The sequence below is a fragment of the Megascapheus bottae genome, chromosome 13, assembly GCF_031878675.1.
Source record: "Megascapheus bottae isolate mThoBot1 chromosome 13, mThoBot2.hap1, whole genome shotgun sequence".
NCBI classification, from domain to species: domain Eukaryota; kingdom Metazoa; phylum Chordata; class Mammalia; order Rodentia; family Geomyidae; genus Megascapheus; species Megascapheus bottae.
Genome location: NC_143521.1, coordinates 22,194,824 through 22,218,855, shown reverse-complemented (window position 1 = coordinate 22,218,855; position 24,032 = coordinate 22,194,824). Strand labels below are relative to the sequence as shown.

The 24,032-nt window shown below is 37.0% G+C and overlaps 1 protein-coding gene across 1 annotated transcript in view; it reads left to right on the top strand.

Annotated features, from left to right (window-relative positions):
* The first annotated feature begins 11,445 nt into the window (after positions 1-11,445).
* Stap1 (signal transducing adaptor family member 1) overlaps positions 11,446-24,032 on the top strand; it is a 42,202-nt gene continuing 29,615 nt past the window's right edge. Inside the window, exons 1-4 of the mRNA XM_090343501.1 lie at positions 11,446-11,637; positions 15,235-15,306; positions 21,221-21,334; positions 23,453-23,509. Coding sequence (XP_090199627.1) covers positions 11,518-11,637; positions 15,235-15,306; positions 21,221-21,334; positions 23,453-23,509 — 363 coding nt within the window. The 5' untranslated portion in view covers positions 11,446-11,517. The remainder of the gene's footprint in view (positions 11,638-15,234; positions 15,307-21,220; positions 21,335-23,452; positions 23,510-24,032) is intronic.

Genomic DNA, 24,032 nt, shown 5'->3' with positions numbered 1-24,032 from the left:
GAGAAACGAAGTCGCACTCTTAAATCCGCCCCTCAGATGGCCAAGCCCTAGAAAAGAGGTTACAAGCGTCTGGCGAGCACTTCCGGTGCCCCCCCAATCCCCGAAAGGCTCCGCCCTCAAGAAACTCCGACGCCTGCGCGCCAGCCGATTTGAAACTCAAAATACAGGTCACGACATCCAATCGGAAGCCATCCTGACCCCGCCCTCTTCCCTGGACTCTCCAGTCCTACTCGCGTCATTCCACTCCTGTCCCCGCCCACCTCCCGCTGACGCTCACTCCTGACCCCGCCCACCTCCCGCCCGACTCTCCGGTCCCAGTCGCGTCATTCTCCTCCTTTCCCCGCCCATGCCCCTCCTGTCTCCGCCTACCTCCCTTTGGCGCTCCCTACTGTCCCCGCCCACCTCCCTCTGACGCTCCCTCCAGACCACGCCCACCCCCCTTCCGCCCCTGTTTTTCCTTCGGCCCGCTTAGCTCTCCACGTTCTGCTGAACCTTTTGCCTGTTATTTAAATAGGACTTTTATTTGGAAAGTACTGTCTTTATCCAATGTAAGATGCCTCCTTTAGTTCCATGGTGAAAGAAAAAGTAGTTCTGGAAAACATAAGAGGTAGGGGCTTCAGATTCACCAGCCACACAACTTACCTGTCCCTGCTCCTAAAAGTAATAGAAGTGACCATGGCTGAAATACTTTTTTTTTTGAAGCATGTGGATAGGGTTTGTGTGAAACATCGCCAACCAAACGGCCCGCTTAAAATATATATCATTAACCTGCTAACCCGCCCAAAGCTGACAAACATGACAAAATACAATTCTATCTTCACTTATTTCTGATGGGCAGAAGTTCACTTTGTATGATTACAATGTTATTTGTTAAGCAGAAATTCATCCTGTATATACCCTATATAGGATATAGGGTATATATAGGATATGTAGGATAGAGAGAGAATATCTACTCTCTCTATAGAGATAGATAGATAGATAGATAGATAGATAGATAGATAGATAGATAGATTAGATAAAATAGCCTGGAAAGTGCACTGTATCACTGCTTGAAGTCTCACCTAGAGCAATGTCAGATGTGGCTGTCCACAAGTAGTCATGACTCTTCAGACGCTCCTCCAGTTTGCCTCTCCTTTGCCTGGCAGTCAGTCCTTTCTGCAAAGGAATATGGGTATCACTGCAGTAGCATTTAATAAAGAATTCCATCCTGTACAAAGACTTCATGGACAGGATTAAGGAATACAAATCTAAAGCTGCGGGGTGACTCTCGCCTCTAATCCTAGCTACTCAGGAGGCTGAGATCTGAGGATCAAGGCTCAAAGACAACCCAGGCACTAAAGAATGTGAGACTTAATCTCCAATTAATCACTACAAAATTGGAAGTAGCCAGGAGTGGTGATGTGGCTCAGGTGGTAGGGCACTAGGTTTGAGAAAACTCAAAGACAGTGCCCAGGCCCTCCCTGAATTCAAGCCTCAGGACTGGCAAAAAACTTTTTTGTGGCTCATGGGCGGTAGCCTGGAGCTGAAAAGCTCAGGGACAGTGCTCATGCCCAGAGTTCCAAACCCCATGACCCAGAGGGAGGGAGGAAGGGAGAGAGAGAGAGAGAGAGAGAGAGAGAGAGAGAGAGAGAGAGAGAGAGAGAGAGAGAGAGAGAGAGAGAGAGAGAGAGAGAGAGAGAAAGAGAGAGACAGAGAGAGAGAGAGAGAGAGAGAGAAAGAGAGAGACAGAGAGAGAGACAGAGAGAGAGAGAGAGAGAGAGAGAGAGAGAAAGAGAGAGAGAGAGAGAGAGAGAGAGAGAGAGAGAGAGAGAGAGAGAGAGAGAGAGAGAGAAAGAGGCTAGTCCATACTTAAATCTATTTCCAAAGTTTAGCTAAAGTATATATCCTCCTGAGTAAATAAACAAATTATATTACTTTGGTACAGTGGAATATTACTCAACAACAAAAAAAGAAAAATGCAAAGATTTGGAGAAATTTCAAAAGCATTAAACTAGGGCCGGGAGTTTGGTCTAGTGGTAGAGTGCTTGCCTAGCATGCATGAAGACCTGGGTTCGATTCCTTGGTAACACATACATAGAAAAAAGCTGGAAGTGGTGCTGTGACTCAAGTGGTAGAACACTAGCCTTGAGAAAAGTCCAAGGACAGAGCACAGGCCCTGAGTTCAAGCCCCACGGCTGGCAAAAAAAAAAAAAGCATTGAACTATTACTTGAAAGAAATGAGTGATTCATCAGTGAGAAGATGAGAGTATATGAGAAGAGAAATGAGTATATGAGAAGAAAATAGATCAAGAGTCACCAAGGGATGGGAGAAGAAATGAACAGGCTATTGAGCATCATGAAAGAACGGTCTACAGCAGCAGAAATAGTTCATGTCACAATTATGGTGGGTAGTTTCAAGATTGCTTCTCAAAATACTTAGAACTGTGGTCCTAAGAAGAATGAGTTTTGCAGAGTATCCCAATAAATGTGGTGGGAAGGAAAGAGAATGACAAAGAGAGACAGGGAAAGAGGACAGAGAGATATGCAGATGCAGATATACTGTGTGAAAAGTAGATGCAATGTATGAATCCTCATCACAATCTGGTGCAGAAGAAAGTATAACAAAAACATTAAGCATTTGTCTAGATAGGCAGACATGAGTGTCTAATGATCACTGAGTGTTTATGGACAAATGGGTTAGTCAGACAAAGAATGGGCAAACTTGCTTTGTGGTAAACACATACAATGAAAACTTTAAACTGTGCAGCAGAGAACATTAAGCAGTAAGCAGACCAGAAAATGTGAATTACCATATGAATTTAGAGAATCATACTTTATTTTTGCCGGTCTTGGGGCTTGACCTCAAGGCTTGAGCTCAAGGCTAGAGCTCTACCACTTGAGCCACAGTACCACTTCCGGTTTTTCTGTGTATGTGGTACCTAAAAATCGAACCTGGGTCTTCGTGCATGCTAGCAAGCCCTCTACCACTAGGCCAAACTCCTGGCCTGAATCATACATTTTTTAAATATTATAATGTTACTGGGTATTGTGTAATGAATGTCCTTGTTCTTGAAAGACACACATTAAAATACTGAAGAATAAAATGTTTTGTGATGCCCAAAATTGCTCAGAAATAATCAAAAGATGATTGAGATAGAGAAATATGGTAGCAGGTGAATGAATATAGACAGCAAGTGTGTGGGTGGTAGTAATAACGCTATATCAACTTCTCTGTGTCTGGAATTTTTCTTAGTAAACCAAGAAGAAGAAGTGAGATTAATAAAATTTCTTAAGTTCCCTTAAAAAATTGTAAAACAAAACAAAATAGCTAAGAGATGGCTCAAGTGACAAAGTCCTACCTATAAAGTGTGAAGCTCTGATTTCAGACCTCATTTCTGTTAAAAAAAAAATACAAAATTGAAAGGGGAAGATTTAATAAGTTACTATCGTAATTTTGTCAAAATTTTGGTTTTTATTTTATGAATATAAAAGTTTAATTTGTTTTCTTAGTCTTTAATGCCAGATATTGGTCCCACACCAACTGAAATTTAAATAGGCTACTTTAGCCTTTTCTGAACAAATTATCCTCAAAAATGGTTGCTGTCCTTTATAGTGACTGACAAGTTAATAGAGTGTACTTGCAATGTACAGGTGATGGCGATAATGTTCATGAAACTCAATTGTTCTCTACACTTTGTTAGTCTTTAAGGGTTCCTTAACTGGGCTACAGTGTAGCCTAGTGGTAGAGTGCTCATCCAGCATGCATGAAGTTCTGGGTTCATTTCCTCAACACCACATTAACAGAAAAAGCCAGAAGTGGCTCAAGTGGCAGAACCCTACCTTTGAGCAAAAACTGTCTAAGGACAGTGCTCAGTCCGACTTCAAGCCACAGGAAGAATACCTTAACTCTAAGTCCAACACAGGTTAAATACATGATCTTTATAATTTGATGTCATCCATTCAATGCATAGGTGCAATTATCTTCTATTAGGTTCACATTTTTTTCTCTTAATGTAAGTACACTATTCCGTAAGTTTCCATTCTGTACCCTATTGTTGACTTGTAATTAAAATGAATTTTACAGAGAATTTTTGCCATCAAAAACATTTTAAGGGGGCTGGGAGTTTGGCCTAGTGGTAGAGTGCTTGCCTAGCATGCATGAAGACCCAGGTTTGATTCCTCGGTCCCACATACATAAAAAAAGGTGAATGTGGTGCTGAGGCTCAAGTGGTAGAGCTCTAGCCTTGAGAAAGTCCAAGGACAGTGCTCAGGCCCTGAGCTCAAGCCCAGGACTGGCAAAAAAAAAAACTTGAAGGGCCAGGCACAGTGGCTCATACCTGTAATCTTAGCTACTCAGAAAACTGAAATCTGAGAATTGTGGTTGAAAGCCAGCCCCAGCATGAAAGACCCTGAAACTTATCTCCAATTAACCGCTAGAAAATCAGAAGTGACACTGTGGCTCAAGGGGCACTGTGGCTCAAGGGGTAGGGCGGGAGCCTTGAGTGCCCAGACCCAGAGTTCAAGCACCATGACTGACAAATAATAAATAAATAAATAAATAAATAAATAAATAAGTTAGCCAGGCATCAGTGGCTTATGTCTATAATAGAATATATTATAAAGTATAATAAAATCTTAGCTATTCAGGAGGCTGAGATATGCAAATCTCAGTTCAAAGCCATCCCATATAAATCCTCCACATTCCAAGTAGCCACAAAAAGCCTTTAGTTTTTTTTGTTTTGTTTTGTTTTTTGCTTTAACCTTTACAGTGGCTGGAAGTACCTAAGCAGAAAAGATTTTTAATAGTAGAGGAATAAGGAAAATAAACTGGCTCCAAGACATAACAGAAATGATATGTTGTTGACACAGGAAAAAAAGGTCTGGTATTGAAAAGGGTTCCTATTCACAAAATGGAAAAAGAATAGGAGACACTTTCAATGTTAGAATAAATTCTATAATCTATAAGGAATGGTATTGATCAGCAGAGAATGCAACTTACAATCACTAGATCAAAAAAAAAAGGCATTATCACAAGGCATTTAACAACTTAAGAAGTATTGTGAGGGATAAAGAAACTTTACTTTGAGCTTTTAAGAATAGTTCCAAAAGATATACTGCAAAATGAAAACTATGGTTCAACAGTCAAATAGCAAATTGAATACTGGGAAATTGATGTTAATGCTGATAGACCTAAGACCACATTAACACTGCAATCAGGAAGCCACCACTATTACAAAACTGCCACGTCATGGAAAACACTACACATAAGAACTGTTCACTGAGCAGCAACCTTCTTCTTGTTTCTGAATCCAGAATCCACGATATCTAATGTGACAGGGTCCAGCAAACGAATGTCCCATGGTTTGGCTATTAACATTCTTCGAACTAGTGATCAGAACATTACCATGGGAAAAATATCAGATGTCTGAAAAACATTGTTGACTTTTCTTTGGTTAGAAAAACCAAAGGCTATGAAGGATGAATTCTACCTTGTGAGTCATATTGATATTTCCTAATCTCAAACAGAAAGACTTATGAAAATTTTAGTTTTTTGGTTGTTTAGCTTCTACAATAAAGGTAGATGCACTCAAAAGAATGCAAATGGATGTTAAGCACTAACCTGTTTCCTAAAGAAGCATTAAAAGACCTTAAAATGAATTCAAGTTCCAGCACTGGCAAAAAAAAAAAAGATGAAAAATACATACATATATATATACACATATATATATGTATGTATGTTAGTGCCTGATGATTTTGACGTTAACAAATTTCAAACACATTTCCTTGAAACAAAATATTTATATGAAATTGATTATCCTTCAACTCTCAAATTATATGCTTTTTTTTCCCCCAGTGTATGTGGTACTGAGGAACTGAACCCAGGCACACTGAATTTCCAGTTTCTATTAAAGCTAACATTTCCTTTTTCAATTTAGTCTGGAAGCTAGTATTCATCAGATATTTTTTGTTGTTGATGTGACAGAACACCTGGGGATATAATTTAAGAGGACGAAAAAGGTATTTTACACACAGATTTAGTTTCAATTCATCATGAGGGAGAGACTATGGCACAGTGTGCTGATCTGAGAGAAGAGACAGAGAATGTGTGAACAACCTGCCTTTATCTTTTCTTTCTTTATTTTTTTTTATTACATGTAGGCCCCTAGCCAATATGATGGTGTCATCGACATTCAGACAAAATATTTCCCCTTAATTAATTATCTCTGGAAATGCTTTCATTGATACACTCAAAGGTATATTTGACTGCTTCTGAGGTATTTTTTAATACAATCAAATTGACAATAAAGCTTACCTTTTACAATCCTCCCAAAGTACTTCCAAATACTATGAATAGAGCCCTTTACACAAAAATAAAAGGAATACATTACAAGGGAAGAAAAAATCCTCTGATCATCCCAGGAGCAACTCTTCATATTAGGTTGAAAATAATCATGTCAACAAGTTGAACTACTCCACAGGGCTTTTTGTGGATGTTTGGTGGAACTGGGTTTGAATCTGGGCCTTGAGCTTGCTTAGCATGTCATGTACTGCTTAGACTGTGTCCAGCCCTCTAATTCCCCATCTGTAGCAGTAATTCCATTTTTTTCTGACCGAAAAGCTATCAGGAAAACATATTTTGAGTAATAATGGCTCACCACATCCATAATTCTCAGGCAATGATGGCAAAAACGTTGATTAATGAAGGATTTCTGGGGTTCTGTTATTACATTTGAATTTTCTCTATTGAAAATACTATTTTCTTCTACCAATCATAATAAAAAGTTGACCTGTATTAAAAACTGTATAAGATACACAAGTCATCCATAGTTTATATGTTCTTAACATAAGAAGTAAACTAAAGCTTTTGCTTTACTTATGGGTTGTAAACATACTCCGTTCAAATGTCTCAAAAATCTATTGCAATCAACGTATATGCATATGGCAATATATCATCAATAAATATTAAGTAAGATAAGCATAAGGCTCACATGTAATTTTAGCTACTTAGGAGTCTGAGATCTGAGAATGATGGTTCTAAGCCAGCCCAGGCAGGAAAGTCCATGAAACTCTTGTTTCCAATTAAGCACCAAAAAATACTGTAAAAATCTAGAAGTGGAGCTGTGGCTCAAATGGTAGAAAGCTAGCTTTGAGCAAAAGGAGCTCAGCGACAATGCTTAAGCCCTGAATTCAAATCCCAAAACCAGCACACACACACACACACACACACACACACACACACACACACACACACACACAAGCCTAAGAAGTTAGGAAGCACTAGAAAAGGACTGGAATCTCTTTTCAGACATGTTGGCTGAAACAATCCTAGTCAAAGAGCCTTAATTGTTGCAGAAAACATGTAGTCATTTACATGAAAGACATTAAAACATAAATTATCTAAGAATGCTAAGATTGTTGCTTTATATATTAAGCTTATATTCCAGCCCAAAACACTGAATTTGCTGCATCACCTAATTTACAACAAATCTCTGTGACACAAGTGTTGCTGATTCACATAGGGTTCTCCTGTATTCCTAGTCATTTGGCAGCAACACAATTGCTCTCTGTGACAATTAAAGAACCATATGTCAGCCAGTGTCCACATATGTTAGGCAACAAGAAACTCCTGTCACAAGGTCAGTTAACTACTCTCCAAATGAAAATCATATTTTGTGAGCAAGGATTATTCATTAAACAAATTATATTGCAATCTACTTTTCATCAACCTCTACTTGGAACACAATCTGTTTCTCTGAACAGATTTCTTGTTGACACAGAATACAAACCAATAAGTGATACCTAAAAGGCAAATACTGTAATAGAGGCCTATGTAAAGGGCTATAAGAATGCAGAAGTAGGAACAATCAATTTAGAGATTAGGAATTCTTCATAGGCATCTTGAAGCATGAGTAGAATATCATCACATAAAGAAAGTGTACAGTAAGTGAAAACTATGAAAAGATAGGAGAGATCAGCAGTGTATTGAAACAACTTTGAGTAAGCAAAATTACTGGAACAAGGCTATTTGATTTTATTTACTTATTTTTTATTGTAATGTATAGAGGGGTTATAGTTATATTCACTGGATAGAAGGTGCATTACTTCTCACACATTGATACCCTTGATTTTAAAGGTCCTCTATGAAAGATGTGTGCACTATTATTATATGCATATTTGGTTCATCATACATACTTAATGTTCTCTGAGAAAAAAAGAAGGATTTTTCCAAAGAAATGAAAATCATTAAAGTGTATTAGAGAAGTATCTTGATTAGTGTGCATTTTTTATTCAAAATAAGGTGATTTATGAGACTTTCTGTAAGAGGATTTCTTTTATAATGATGTAGGCACATGATGTGATTGCTGACAGATCTGACTCATAAGGTTTACGCTAAATGTTTAATTTTGTAGTTTTGTTTTTGTTGGGAGCCAGAGTGGAATCAAACTGTATTTTGATTTGCATCAGATAATTGTTTTATTGTCTTATTGGTTTTTGGCCTTGTTCTGTTTAATTGATCTGAAGATTTACCATATGAATGTATCCCCCAACAGTTCCCTGATTTACCATCTGGATGTAACACCTGGCGGTTCCCTGGTTTCAAGAAAGGATATAAGCCTTGAGTTGGAAATAAACAGGGCTATAGTCTTTACCTGGGCTGCAGACCTCCTGGACCCCATCTGTTTGTCTCTTTTCTATTTTTTCCAGTCCCTTCCCCCCATTTCAGGAATCCTGGTTTGCTGCCCGCAGGCACCGGCATGTTTTAAATGGGGAAAGGACAAAAACAATTTGATACTTGATCTATAAAGACCAAGTGGAAATAGTACTGTTGCTCAAAGTGGTAGTGTACTAGCCTCAAGCAGAAAAGCTCAGAGATAGCACATGGCCCCAAGTTCAAGCCCTACAACTGACCAAAAAGGAAAAAGTAATTTACCGTGGCTGATTTACTGGCTGATTTGGTTATTTTAAGAAAAACATTTCTATCACCACTTCTCAGGAGGCAGTCTTTTTACCCTCCTGCAAACTCTGACCATAAAATCAGTGACTTCTTTTCTCATATTCCCACTTCCTGCATCTTTTTATTTCCTGTTCTCATGGCTTTTTCACTTCCCCCCTGTGTATTACAACAGCTGCCAGCTTCCTAAAAAAGAGGATAAGGTTATTTATTAAATCAGAAAGTTTTCCTATGTCATTCAACTCATTTTATTAGCATAATGAAAATTTAAACATAGCTGTCATTTTTTATTTTAATGTATAAAGGGGTTACAGTTATACTTGCCAAATAGAAGGTGCATTACTTCTCACACATTGATACCCCTTCTCATGTTTTTGTCCCCATTTCCCTCCTCCCACCCTCTCCCCTCATCTTTTTCTCCCTCTTATCTCAAATAAACAAATAAACATGTATATATATGCAAATATATACATATAATATACCAGGTAACAGAGTCAGATACTATAACAATATGTGATTAACCAAAAGGCAACACAAGAGAAGAGAAAAAAACATAGTACATTAAGAACAACAGTCACTCATAATTAACCTCTTGTTTCCATATCCTGGAGGTCCATTAATTTGGCCTCATCCTATATAGCCTTATGTATCTAGGGTTTGAGCTATTGTAACGCTCTCATATAGCTGTCATTTTTATCTTTTAAAAATTCACTTGGAGCCAGGCATCTGTAATCCTAGCTTACTCAGGAGGTTGAGGTCTGAGGAGCATAGCCCCAAGCCAGCCCTGGCAGGAAACTGATGAGATCCTTATCTCCAATAAACTATTCAAAAACAAAAAAAAGTAAGTGGTGCTGTGGCTCAAGAGCACTTGCCTTGAGCAAAAGAAGATCAGAGACATAACCCATACCCAGAGTTCAAATCCCAGGATAAGAGGGAAATCCACTTGGAATTTTGTGTTATCATTTGAAAGCTTGGGCAGTAAGCAGTTCTAGATACACAGGCAAATCTCTCTCCCTCCCTTCCCCTTCCTTTCCTTCCCATTCCCCTTTTCCTTCTCTTCCCCCTCTCCCTGACTCTGTCTCACACATTGCTGGAAATTAAATTCAGGACTTCATGCTTGCTAGGCAAATGATCTACACACTCCCATTTCCTTCTGGTTCAGTTTGTATTTCAGTTAGGGCCCCAGGATGCTTTTTTCCAGGCCAGCCTCCAGTATGAGCCTTTGGACTCTTTTTCCTGAGTAGCTAGGATTGAGGTGTGCTCCATCCTGTCCAGATTGTTTCTGAGACAGGATCTAGCTTTTTCCCAGACTGACCTCAAACTGAGTTCCTCCTATGCCTGCCTCCCAAGTATGTAAAGTTACAGGCACTTACCAGGCCTACCCAACGCTAGTAATTTTGGATCTTCAACTTTTAATTTCTGTTTCAAGCAGCTTTTTTCTTCATTAATGCACTAGAACACCCTTCTCTAATTTACTGATCCATTTGTATTGTTCCAGCCCAATTATAAACAAGTTGGCTTCCTATACCTAGAGCTATAACTTTTGTGGGACTCCCCAGTAAGAAAGGACGACAACCATGATTTGCTTTGAGTTCCTGGTTTACTTTGATTTCGAGAATAGTTGGCTCTTTCTGAGAATAGACTCAGGTTACCCTAAATTTAGAGCACTGTCAAATGCCAAGAGTATGATAGGGAGTGGTGAGAGTGTTCAGGACCCCTATAAAACAAATTAGAATTCTTCCAACCTTCCCTGATCTATACTTGGCCAAATGCAATCTCTCAAGGACCATTTGTCTCATGCATTTTGACCCAATGTTCTTCTATGACATTATCCAAATATTTTTGCCTCCACTCATGCATTACAGTGTCAGTGGTCCACGGCTTAGAAATCTGAAACAACAAATAAAAGTGAGAAAATTTACAACTTTATTTGTAATTAATTTTTTTGGTGGGGGAAATTACCCACTGCTCTTTCTCATACTTGACACATCTATTAACTAAGCAGCAAAAAATTCCATACTCACATAAATGATTTATATTTGGTGAGGCACGAAAATTGGCATGGGATAAATTAAAATCAAACATTTAAACAAAGCTTGAGCATGAACTATTCAACCAACAGAATTAGTACTAATCAACTTTACCCTCTGAAGTAATTTTCATGAGTTTATTATTTTTAACACTTTATTCAAATCATATCTTTTGGAAATAAAACTGAGCAGCAACAACAGCCCCCCCCCCAAAAAAAATGTGGGAAAAACAGGTGTGTCCTTCCTGTCTCCTCTAAAATCCCCATCTCTACACACCTGTGCTTTTGTCTTCAAGTGATGTTAATCTCTGTTTATATAGCTTATTGCATGTTTACTCAAGAGACTGACCTCTAAAAGTTGATCTATGCCTGTTCTTCACAGAAAGTAAAAGAAAAAAGTGTGTGTGTGTGTGTGTCCTGTTGGTGTTAGTGCTGAAGGTTTAAAAGCAAGTTGGGACTTCCTCTTTGAGCAGTTGCCTTTCCTCTCATACCAGGGAGATTTCATTTTGTTGAAACTGAATACAGTTGAAAGCAACCTACAAAGCAAAGAGAAGGTATGATGGCCCAGAAGCCCCCCAAACCAGCACCTCGAAGAATCTTCCAGGAAAGGCTGAAGATGACTGCTCTGCCCTTGTATTTTGAAGGTTTTTTACTAGTCAAACGGGAAAAATATCAGGTAAGTCCCTAGAAGATCATGTTAAACCTGCATCTTTTATCTTTTTTTTTTTAACTTTTGAAAATTTAATCTTAACATTTACCTCATGACAATGTGATGTGATAAAATCTTATTTTAACATTTTGATTATTCCTCTTTCTGTCCCCTGAGCCCAGAAATACTGTAGTTTCACCTAACTTAAATACAATGTGTAGCTTAAAGATATATACTATACATAATGTATAGTAAGCGTCTAAAAATATACCCCTAACATAAAATATTCAGTACATTTCTGAAGAATTTGTTTAAACATTAGGGAAGATTTGTCCAATTTTCAAGTAAGTTTCAATGAAGATATACACCACAGATAAATAAAATACTAATATTAAACCATCTACTAAAACTCCTCAGGTATATTGAAGTTTTTAATAATCACACTGTAAAAATGATAAATGTGCAAAAATTGTAAAAATAATAAAATTGATACTGATTACTATTGTCTTTAGTAATAAGAACATTTAATAATAAGAACACTTTTGAAAATAATGACTGTAAAAAGCTAATATTTAGAGGCTAATTTGAGTAGAAACACACTAGATTACGAAAGTACAGTTGATCTAAAATATTAACAAAGCACTTCTTGTACTTGAAATGTGAAATTTAAAACCTATCTTTAGTTAAAATTACTCCTCTAAAAATTGTAATTATTAATAACTTAAAACTAGAGAAATAAAGACAGACTTGCTTGCATTCTAAAAAGAAAGGGAATCATTAAGTCAAATTTCATGATATTTTAATATTGACTTGAAATTCCTCAAGTGTTTACTGATGATAATAAAATATAGTCTTAGGAGTTATTAATACTTATGGCAAAATTATGTATACAGAAACTATCCTAGAAAGAATAGATTCATATTATATATAGAGAGAGACCATTCATTATTTGAAAGTAAAAACATGCTAATTTCTATTGTTTTGGTATTAAGCATGCATTAGTCAGTGATATTGAAATTTTTGGTCACTTCTATATGCTCATAAATGTAATATTTTCATCACTATTTAGGGACATTGTGATACTTCAATGAAAATTTTAAAATGCAAAAAAGAATAATCTGTAATTTTAATTTGTTTATGCATTGAATGTTTGTCCAAAGTATCTGTAGTAACTGTTTCTGATAGCAACCTCTTCGTAATGTTTAAAACAGCCATCCCTTAGTGTGGTTAACACAGAGAACAAAAATCTTAGAGTATCAGTAAAACAACTCTACCTAATGGTTTTATCAAACATTAATTAATTTCCTTCAGACTCAGTTTCTTCAATTGTAAAATGAGGAGAATACAGACTATTTTCTCCAGTACAAATTATCACTTAAAATGTATTATTATGTTTGAGATAAATAAGTGCTGAGTCCATTTCTTCATTCCAGCAACATTTCTTGTTCATCTGTCTTAAATCAAATCTCACCTTCAGTTCTGGAAATGAATAAATAAAGCAAAAAGACCCTAGCATCAAGAAGAAGCTTACCCTGGTAGTGATGATGATGTTTACCCGATTCCTAGTTTGTTTTTTCTTACAAAGCATGCTCAGAAACAAAATACGTACACCACAGGAACAAGTAGTTCTTATGAGGATATGCAGCTCAATGATCCAGCACTTACCTACCACTTATGGAACCTACATTCTGTCTTCAGCACTGTAACACACATGTGCACACACACACACACACACACACACACACACACACACACAATTTCTGGCAAAATTAACTTGTTTTTCCTCTTGAATTCATAGCAAAGTACCTTCTCCTTGTATGTCAGGAAGGAAAGCCACAGGATGACAGTAAAGCCTAATTCATATTAAAGGTTAGATTCCCTTCCCATTTCATTTCTCATCATATTTCTGTTACAATAAGGTTGGAGTCCACACATAAAATGGTTCCAAGAAAACTATGGAGATGGAGAGGCTTGAAAATATAAACATCATGCTGAGGCTCTTTACTCTGGTTCTGACTACATTCTTTAAAAAATTTAAACTTAAAACATTGTATTTTTAGACATCCCACACTAATGTGAATATAAATAAATATTTACCACACAAATGAAACCTAATCTTCAAGTTAACTTTGATGGTATTCATTTTCTCAGTACCAATTTGTCACTTTCTTTAATCAATACCAATGCTCTACACTATTCATGGAGTCTGAACTGTGAGCCATTATACTCATCTAGGTAATTCAATCCTTGATCTGCTCTAGAAAGTAACTATCATACCCTTTCCTATACTAGGCCTTTATTTGGCCTCCTTACATATGTAATCTTCTACTGAAGTTGTGTAAGAAGTCCTAAATCATTCAGGAGAGTTTGGAAAATGATCAAATAATCAACTTATGAAAATCAGACACACTAAAGACCAATTTGAACAGGATTCAGTGAAGGATTACCTATAAAGGGAGGATTTTTGAAATTATGTAAATTGTTCAAGATACAGAAGAAGTTTACACAAACTATTAGGAAAGTTCAAAAGGAAAATTAAAAGAAAATGGTTGAATATGCACTAATAATGCTTATGATTTCTTTTACTTTGTGATCCTCTGTTAGGAGAATCCTAAATGTGTATTAATTATTACAAATGAGGGAAACCTTGTAGCCTATGCTCCTTTGAGACAGGCTTACTTCACTTAATATGATTTTTTTCTTTCTATTTCCTTACAAATGGGGTGATGTCACTCTTTCTGGTGGCAGCATAAAATTCCATTGTGTACAAATACCACATCTTCTTGATTTATTCATCTACTGAGGGACATCTGGCTTGATTCCATATCTTAGCTATAGTAAATAATGCTGCAATGAACATCGTTGTGCTAGTGGCTTTAGTATGTCCTTGCTTCTGGAAATTTGGGTAATTGCCAAGGAGTGGGATTGCTGGGTCATAGGGAGCTCTATGTTTAGTCTTTTGAGGAATCGCCATACTGCTTTCCCTCGTGGTTTACACTCCCACCAACAGTGTAGTATTGATCCCTCCTGGCCAATAATAGCCAATCTATAACAACAGTCTGTAGTTTGGTATTGATATTCTTCCTCCAGCACTGTTCTTTTTTTTTTTTTTTTTTTTTTGCCAGTCCTGGGCTTGAGCTCAGGGCCTGAGCACTGTCCTTGGACTTTCTCAAGGCTAGCGCTCTACCACATGAGCCTCAGCACCACTTCCGGCTTTTTTCTATGTATGTGGTACCGAGGAATCGAACCCGGGTCTTCATGCATGCTAGGCAAGCACTTTAACCACTAGGCCAAACTCCCGGCCCCTCCAGCACTGTTCTTTTTGCTAAGGATTGTTTTTGCAACTCAGGGACTTTTTTATTCCATATGAATTTTTGGATTGCTTCTCCCCTCATGGGATTTGAATTTTGGGCCTGGGCACCATCCCTGAGCTCTTCTGCTCAGGGCTAGTGTTCTACCACCTGAGTTATAGCGCCACTTCCAGTTTTCTGGTGGTTAATTGCAGGTAAGAGTCTCAAAGACTTTAGTGTCTCAGTGGATTTTGAACCTCGATTCTCCTGAATAGCTAGGATTACAGTTGTGAGCCACCGTGCCCAGCTAATACTTATGTTTTCTTTCCAACAGGAATATAAACATTATTGGACAGAGTTGAGAGGAACTACACTTTTCTTTTACACTGACAAAAAAATTACAACAGTAAGTGTTTGAATAAGTAAATAAGATGTTAGATAATTTAAAAAGTAGTTAAATACATTCAATTAATTCTTTTTTCCCAAAATGTCCTTTCACATCGTTTATTATTCAGTTTTTCATTTTCTGACATCCTGGAATAATGATGCTTTAGCAAAACCAATTCATATGAGAAAGTTTAAATCAGTGAAGGCCATTATTTATGACAGGACCAATAGTAAAATTAATTGGACAGTTCAGAAGCTTTCTTACTTAAATTTAGTTTAAAAGTAGAAGTCTTAGATAGCTGGATATACTACTTACTTACTTATTTGGGTCCTGGGCTTGTCCTTGAGCATCTTTTGCTTAAGGCTAGCACTCTACTAGTTGAGACACAGTGCTACTTCTGACTTTTTTGAGTAGTTTGTTGAGCATATCTCATAGAGCTTCCTCCCTGGAATCTTTAGGTTTCAGCCTCCTAAATGGCTAGGATTACAGGCATGAGCCATTGGTGCCCAGCTTATAGTATTTTGTTCTCAGTAATAAGTTTAATTTTCTCTACTTGTTATCAAGCTATAGTTTGCAGTGGTGGTGGTGGTGATGATGAAGATGATGATGATGATGATGACAATGACAACGACAACAATAATTTGAGTTGGTTTTACTATATAGCTCAGGATACCTTAAAACACATTGTCTAGTGTTCATGATATACCTGCCTCAGCCTTCTCAGTGATGTGATTATAGGTATATATACTCACTCCTGACCCAGGACGTGCTAAGTAACAGAAAAGAAGCTTTTTGATTAATTCTTTGTGTTTCTGGGAATCAAACCCAGAGCTTTAACTCACTAGGCATATTCACCACAATTGAGCTGTTATTTCCAGCCTAGCCTATATTTGTAATCTGAAGGGAATCTGAGCATCATAAGATATATCTATATCTATATATAATGTAACAATTTAATTTTCCAATAAAAATAAAAACATACTCCATGAAGGAGTTCTCCTTAGGAGCAATAACAGCAAAGTGATTCTGAGACATGTTTGCTTTAATTTAATTTGACTATGTATTTCATTTGTTTTCATAAATAAGAAATAATATTTCAGTGTAAATATTTGTGTTTCCTGGAAAACTTACAAGTGATTATGAGTCAGTAGTTTGTTTAAATGTAAACATTCTAGATCACGAAAACATTAACCTACACTTCTCTGAGCACCATTATTAGAATGACCATATTCAGCTCTAATGGACAAAAAGAATCTTGTGCCATATTGTACATGGAGATATCAAGCATATCAAGCAACATTCATGGTTAGCCATTAGAAAAAAATCAAAATTCCAATAATCATCTTTCACCAAAGTTCTGGGAAGACAACGACGTTTTTGAATAGTTAATAAATTAAAAAAAAAACTAAATTCTTTACTGTACATTCTAACTTCTCATGCAAATAAATTAGAATCAATTCTAAATCTTGTAAAGTAAATGAGAAAGACTGAGAGTTGCCATTCTATATGGAAAGATATTGGTGAGTGAAAGCCTGGTGTCTTCAGACTGATTGCTAGTTTTGCTGTGTTGATTTAATGCAGGTGCTGCCATTATAACTGGGATCTTGTATGAATTATCTCATCTATCTGTGTCGCTGTCGAAGTTTAGCACAGAATAGAGTGGTAGAAACTATAAAACATCTTTAATTTTTTTGCCAATCTTAAGCCTTGAACTCAGGGCCCAGAGACCATCCTTGAGTTTCTTTTGCTCCAGGCTATAGCTCTACCACTTGAGTCACAGTGCCACTTACAGCTGAGGAATGGAACCCAGGGCTTCATACATGCTAGGCAAGCACTCTACCACTAATCCATATTCCCAGCCCATAAAGCATCTTAAGCTGATAATTTGAAGAAAGTCTAACAAAGCTCAATAAACTGTACAGTGGAATGAATAGAAGTATGGTATTCAATCACAAGGATAGTCTTTAGTACTAATAAGAGTAACCTGTTGCCACATGTAGGCCTGAGAAGGAAGTGTGGGAGAGATAATACAGTTGATTGAGAGATCAACTAAACCCAATTTCACTTTCTTCACTCCTCTGTTCTGCCAGAGTTCCACAGTGGCCCAACCCAATAGGGAGGCAAAAGGTATGAAGAGGCCTAGATATTGTCCCTACAGGTCCCTCTCCTGGTGCACAATGTTGAGTGGTAAAATGATTAAAAAGGAAAAACAAAGGAATCTAGAGGAGCAGACAACACAAGCAGATGCTGAAGGAATCTTCAGTACTGTGTGCTTTCAAATTTCAAAATTTAGCATGCAGCTCATAGCTCATCTCATGAAACTACCAAAAATAAATGAAATACGGTCTGTAAAATCTCAAGAGAGTAGACTGTAGCACTCATATTCCCATTGATTCTCCTGTTCTAATCTCTGACTGTATAGATGATAATTGTGAAGGTTAAGGTCTGCAAAATTATACAAGATCTATGTTGTAAATAAGAAAGTTCTAATCCAGGTCCTGATGGTGGGTTAGCCTTTTCAGCCACTCTGCCATGAGAGGTTGTAACAAAGAAACATTGCAGAATTGCTCATCTATCCATTTTGATAAAAGAGGGTGAAGATCATTGGACAGTTTTGGGTGGTGGTTTTTTTATTAAGGGAGGAAGCAATTTTGGGAGGAAAGTTTAGCACAAGACCAAAACAGGTAAAAACTGAGATATTTAGTTTATAGCAGGGAGGAATTTAATGCTATCTTTATATATTTGAAAGACTATGGGGAAGTCATGTGAAAGAATAATTGAATTTTTTTGTGTGTTAGTTCAGAGAAAAGGAGCTAGGACCAGTGGATGGAAATTACTTGGTGGGGGTCGGGGGGAGCGGTGGGTGGAGGGGTGCAAACAGTGGTTCACTTTAAGAAAATAACACACACACCAAGACATGAGAAAGGGTATCAATGTATGTGAAGTAATGCACCTTCTATCTGGTGAATATAATGTAACCCTTCTATTAATTACAATTAAAATATATATATATAAAAGAAAATAACACACACACACACACACACACACACACACACACACACACACACACACCAAGGAAGCCCGAGTTCCACCTGTTTATAGATACTCAGGCATAAGCTGAAGTCTGTGAATGTCCTGGAGAAGACAGATGACCTTTAAAGTTCTTTATGACACTACAATTAGAAACATATAGCTTCCTTTTCCTCTAATCAATGGATCACCCACATTATCCTATCTAGCTTAGCCACCGCTTCCTCTGCTGCTTCCTCTTTGTTGCAGCAAAATTCACCGAGACTGATCTAGGCAGTCTATCAGACAAAAGATATGTGTTTCATTTAGAACTCTCTTAATTCTCTTGTACTTCTTCTATTTTTAGATAGTATATAGTTCATGGAAAACAAACAGCCAAGATAAAACAAACACTAAAGATCAATATAGAAATGACTACAGAAAAAGAACTATTTGCCCATTTTTGTATTGCCTATACTAAAAAATTTGTAAGACCTTTATGGTATTATACTTTCCACGTGGGTAACTGATTGTCCTCAGTATGAATTCCTTGATTTTTGCTGAATCCATCTCTTTGATCATCATTTTTGCATTGTTGAAGAATATTTTGTCATTTTCCCCCTCCTTAAAATAAAATAACTTCAAATGAAGTGAAGTTTGAAGTTCTGTCTGTGTTAACATTTTCTCCTTTATTTACTTAAGTCTAGACTGGGGGGCCATGGGCCAATCTGGCTTATTGTCTTTGAGTTAATTAATTTTATTTTTATTTTTTGCCAGGCCCATGGCTTGAGCTCAGGGCCTGAGCACTGTCCTTGGACTTTCCTCAAGGCTAGTGCCTTACCACTTGAGCCACAGCACCATCTTTGGATTTTCTATGTATGTGGTGCAGAGGAATCGAACCCAGGTCCTCGTGCATGCTAGGCAAGCACTTTATTACTAGGCCAAACTCCCAGCTGAGTTAATTTATTTTTAAAGTACTGGAAAAAAAAAAGGAAACAGCAATAAAGAAGCAATGGTAACTCCCTCCGTCCCTCCCTCCGTCCCTCCCTCCTCCCACTCTCTCTATATATATGCTTTATTATTTAGCATTATATAGGGAAAAGGGAAGTACTCCTAGGTCAATCATAAAAATAATAAATCATACCTTGATTAATAGAGCTCACCAGTTCCCATGATGTAAATATTCCTGCCATGGCTGATTCACCCTTTCCATGTGACCTCACTGAACATGGTATAGGAAGAAAACCATACTGGCACCATTATATAGTATTTTTTCCATATAAAACAAAGATATCAGCTGTTTAAAGAGCACAGAGAATGGTAAAATTTAGTAAATATAATTAGAAAGTGATAAAAACTAAAGTTTTTGGGGGCCGAGAGTGTAGCCTAGTGGTAGAGTGCTTGACTAGCATGCAGGAAGCTCTAGGTTTGATTCCACAGTACCACATACTCAGAAAAAGCCTCAAGTAGTTTGCCTCAAGTAACAGGTGCTAGCCTTGAGCAAAAAGTGTCCAAGGAAAAGACTTAGAAAAAAATCATATTAAGTGAAATAAGCCAGACTCAAAGGAACATAGGCTCAATGGTTTCCCTCATTTGTCATAATCAGTAGAAACCTTGGACTCTCCTAGCAGAGATTTACAATATAACAAAACCTAGATACATAAGGCCATATAGTATGAGGCTAAATGAAAGACCTCCAGGATATAGAAACAAAAGCCATATAATGAGTGATTGTTGTCCTTAATGTACTATGTTATCTCTCATCTCTTTTGCTGTCCCTTGGTTATCTCATATTGTTACAGTATTTCACCTTGTTATCTGATGTATTGTACATATGCCTATTTGGTTATTTAAAATTGGATAGGGAAGGGAGGAAAACAAGATGAGGGGTAGGGGTGGGGGGAGGGAAATGGGGACCAAGACATGTGAAAGGGTATCAATGTATGTGAAGTATAATGTAACCCTTCTATTAATTACAATAAAAAATATATGTGAAAAAAGTGTCCAAGGACACTGCGCAGGCCTTGAGTTTAAGCCCCAGGACTGGCAAAAAAAAAACGTTTAAATTTTCATTATAATTTTCTAATATCATTTATTTACTTCCATACTGATATGATTTAGTTGTTTGTTGTGCTGGTACTAAGGCTTTGGGGTCTTTTGTTCTTATTTGGCTTTTTCCTCGCAAAGTGGCTCTCTACCACTTGAGTCACACTCTCACCTTCATGGTTTAACTTTTTCTTTTGGTCAGTCATGGGGCTTGAACTCTGGGCCTGGACACTGTCCCGGAGCTCTTCAAAGCTAGTGCTCTACCACTTGAGGCACAGCGCTGCTTCCAATTTTCTGGTGGTTAATTGTAGATAAGAGTCTCATGAACTTCAATGCCCGGGCAGACTTTAAACTGCAATCCTCAGATCTCAGCCTCCTGAGAAGCTAGGATTACAGGGATGAGCCACCAGTGCTCCACATGATTTTTTTTTTTGAGATTGATTGATTGATTAATTTTGCCAGTCCTGGGCTCCAGCTTGGAGCCTGAACACTGTCCTTGGACTTTCTCAAGGCTAGAGCTCTACCACTTGAGCCTCAGCACCACTTTTGGCTTTTTTCTCTCTCTATATATGGTATACCGAGTGGTAGAACCCGGCTCTTCATGCATGCTAAGAAGGCATTCTACCACTAGGCCAAACTCCAGGCCTGATTTAATTTTTAATAATGGTTCTGTTCAACAATTAACTTGCAAAGTTCACGGAAACTTAACAATAAACTTTTGCTAGGCTGTCTGAGTCAGTTCTATCTACATTTCCTCACTGGAATTGAAATTGATGTCATGTAAAGTAAAAATGCATTGAAAATATCTTTGTTTTTGCTGGAACAAAGATATATCACTTATGAAAAAATTTGATGAGATTTTCCTTTACCTTTGCAGTATGTTGACAAATTAGACATAATAGAACTCATATGCCTTACTGATCAGATTTCAACTGAAAAGAATTGTGCAAAATTCACCCTTGTTTTGCCAAAAGAGGAAGTTCAGTTGAAGGTGAGTGAAGAGAATAATATTCCGTGAAGATTGTGATTGTAATTAGTATTTACTTCTTAAAACCTCGTAGTTGAAATAAAGAGGAATTACAGGAAGGTCTAAGTCTTTTATTTTGTTAATATTTATTGTTTCTTGCTATGACTTGGTTTTCTGAACTGGATTTTAGTTAAAACACATTCATTTATTTAGTATATAAGCACCATGAAACCACATATTTCCATTCTCTGACAAAAGCAGGGCTCCCACCTGGTGTTTTTGAAAAGTTGTTCCTTTATCAGTACACAAAGTGACTTAGTTAAATTCAATCAACAAACTACAGTAATAAACAAAAAAGACAATAATATGGACTTGATAAAGATGATATTGCAAACATTCCCAGATTACTCCACTTTTTTTTTTTCTAACTCAGGACTTTACTTGGCTGACATTCTACCGTTTGAACCATGCTCACAGCCCTGGTGTTTTGCTAGTTATTTGAAGGACATTTCTGCCCTTCCTGACTTCAAACCTCTATCCTCTGGATCTCAGTCACCTTGAATAGCCAGGGTTCAGGCATGAGTCAACAGTGTCAGGCTCAGAATCTATATTTTAAGCAAGTTCCACAGATGATTCCTCAATACACTGTTGACAAACACAGATTTCAATTTGGCTAATGTGTGCCTTAGCTGTGGGGTTGTAGGCAACTTATTTAACCTTTGTGCCTTTGTTTTTTTACTCAGAAAAAAAAAAGCCTTTGAATCCTCTTAAATCCCTCTAATGGGGACTACCCAGACCACTTTCTTAAAATTGCAAACATATCCCTTTTCTATCCTGTGGCAATACTACCAATCAGTCTTGCCCAGCTCTGTATATTATTTTCCAATTTATTTCCTTCTAGCACTATCAAATGTATTCATTATGTTTCATATACATTCTTACTTGCTAGACCCTAAACACCATGATAACATGAATTTTTGTCTTGTCAGCAACTTTGCATGATTGTTTTAAGTGAACAAATGTGTAAAAATAAAAATATCTCTTATAAGGACAAAATTATAAAAAGTTCATTTAAAAATCTTAATTGTCTTCATTTTCTATTTTAGAAAAAAGTAATTGTTTTAATGGGCTAAACAGAAAATTCTTGTCTATTTCACAGTGAGAGAAATGCAAAATGTGTCCAAGGACAGTGCCCAAGCACTCAGTTCAAACCCCAGGAATGGCAAAAAAAAAAAAAAAAAAAAAAAGTGAATAGGTTAGTAAGACAATAGAAAAATAACTAACTGGATAACATCAGATTATATCGGGTTCCTTTTCTGTGTAAAGATAAATTGTGCCAACTGAAGCTAGCCTATGTGAGAAATTTGACAGTTGTCTCTGGAGGTCTCAGGAAGGACTGATAGTTTTTCTTTAGTGATATGGAACTTTAACACTCATAGCTACATTCTGATTAGTAGTCCTGTCAGTTGGGCCTAAGTGTAGGAACTGGTGGCCTTCTATAATATTTAACCCTTTGCACAATATTGTTCTTTTTTTTCTTTCTTTTTTTTTGGCAGTCCTGGGCCTTGAACTCAGGGCTTGACCACTGTCCTTTGGCTTTCTCAAGGCTAGAGCTCTACCACTTGAGCCTCAGCACCATTTCTGGCTTTTTCTATGTATATGTGGTACTGAGGAATTGAACCCAGGTCTTCGTGCCTTCCAGGCAAGCACTCTACCACTGAGCAAAACTCCCAGCCCAACAATATTGTTCTTTGCACAGTATCTGTCATTATAAACTCTCAAAAGATGTTGGTTGACATTATTATTAGTAATAGTAATAATATTTAGAGCAAAGATTTGGAAGTTACGCCATAAAAGAAAAATATTATTAAATTGTTTCATAACAAATGTAATAGTCTGAGGCAAAGAAAGGAAAATGAATCCGTTTTTCCTTTCAGCCGATTTTAAGTAGTTTAAAAACTACATCTGACTTTTTAAAAGCAAGATTCTTCAAGAAGAATATATATTTTGTCAGTCTTGCTAGGTATAGATACTTTTCATGTCACGTTTTAAAATACCATATGAAATTCTAAAGTTATTTGAAGTTGATAGAAGTCTTGGGTCTTTTTTTCTTTGTCTTTGTCTGTTTTGTTTCATCTTTAGACAGAGAACACAGAAAGTGGAGAAGAATGGAGAGGCTTCATTCTTACAGTAAAAGAGGTAGGAGGATAATTACAGTTTAATTTTATGTTATAACAAAAGAAATTTTTTTATTGTATATACATTTATTTGTTCATTTGAATTAAGGAAGGGAAGGGTAAAAACAAGATGATGAGACAAAGAACAAAGGATGAACCAGTGTGACAGGGATATTCACAAGATAACATGTTGGAAGTAAACTTTACAACTTGGGAGGGGGCATGGGGAGGGAAAGTGGGAGAAAAAAATGGAAAGGAATAACAATGTTCCAGAAGTAATGTACTCACTGCCTTACAATTGTAACTGTAACCCCACTATACATCACTCTGATAACAAACTTTTAAAAATTTTCAGCAGGGTACTAGTATCTCATGCATGTATTCCTAACTGCTTAGGAATGAGATCAGAGGTTTGTGGTTCAAAGACAGCCCAGGCAGAAAAGTCCACAAGATTCTGCTCTCCAATTAACTATCAAAAAGAATGTTGAAAGTGGAGCCATGAGTCAAGTTGTAGAGCATCAGCCTTGAACAACTGAAAAAAAAAA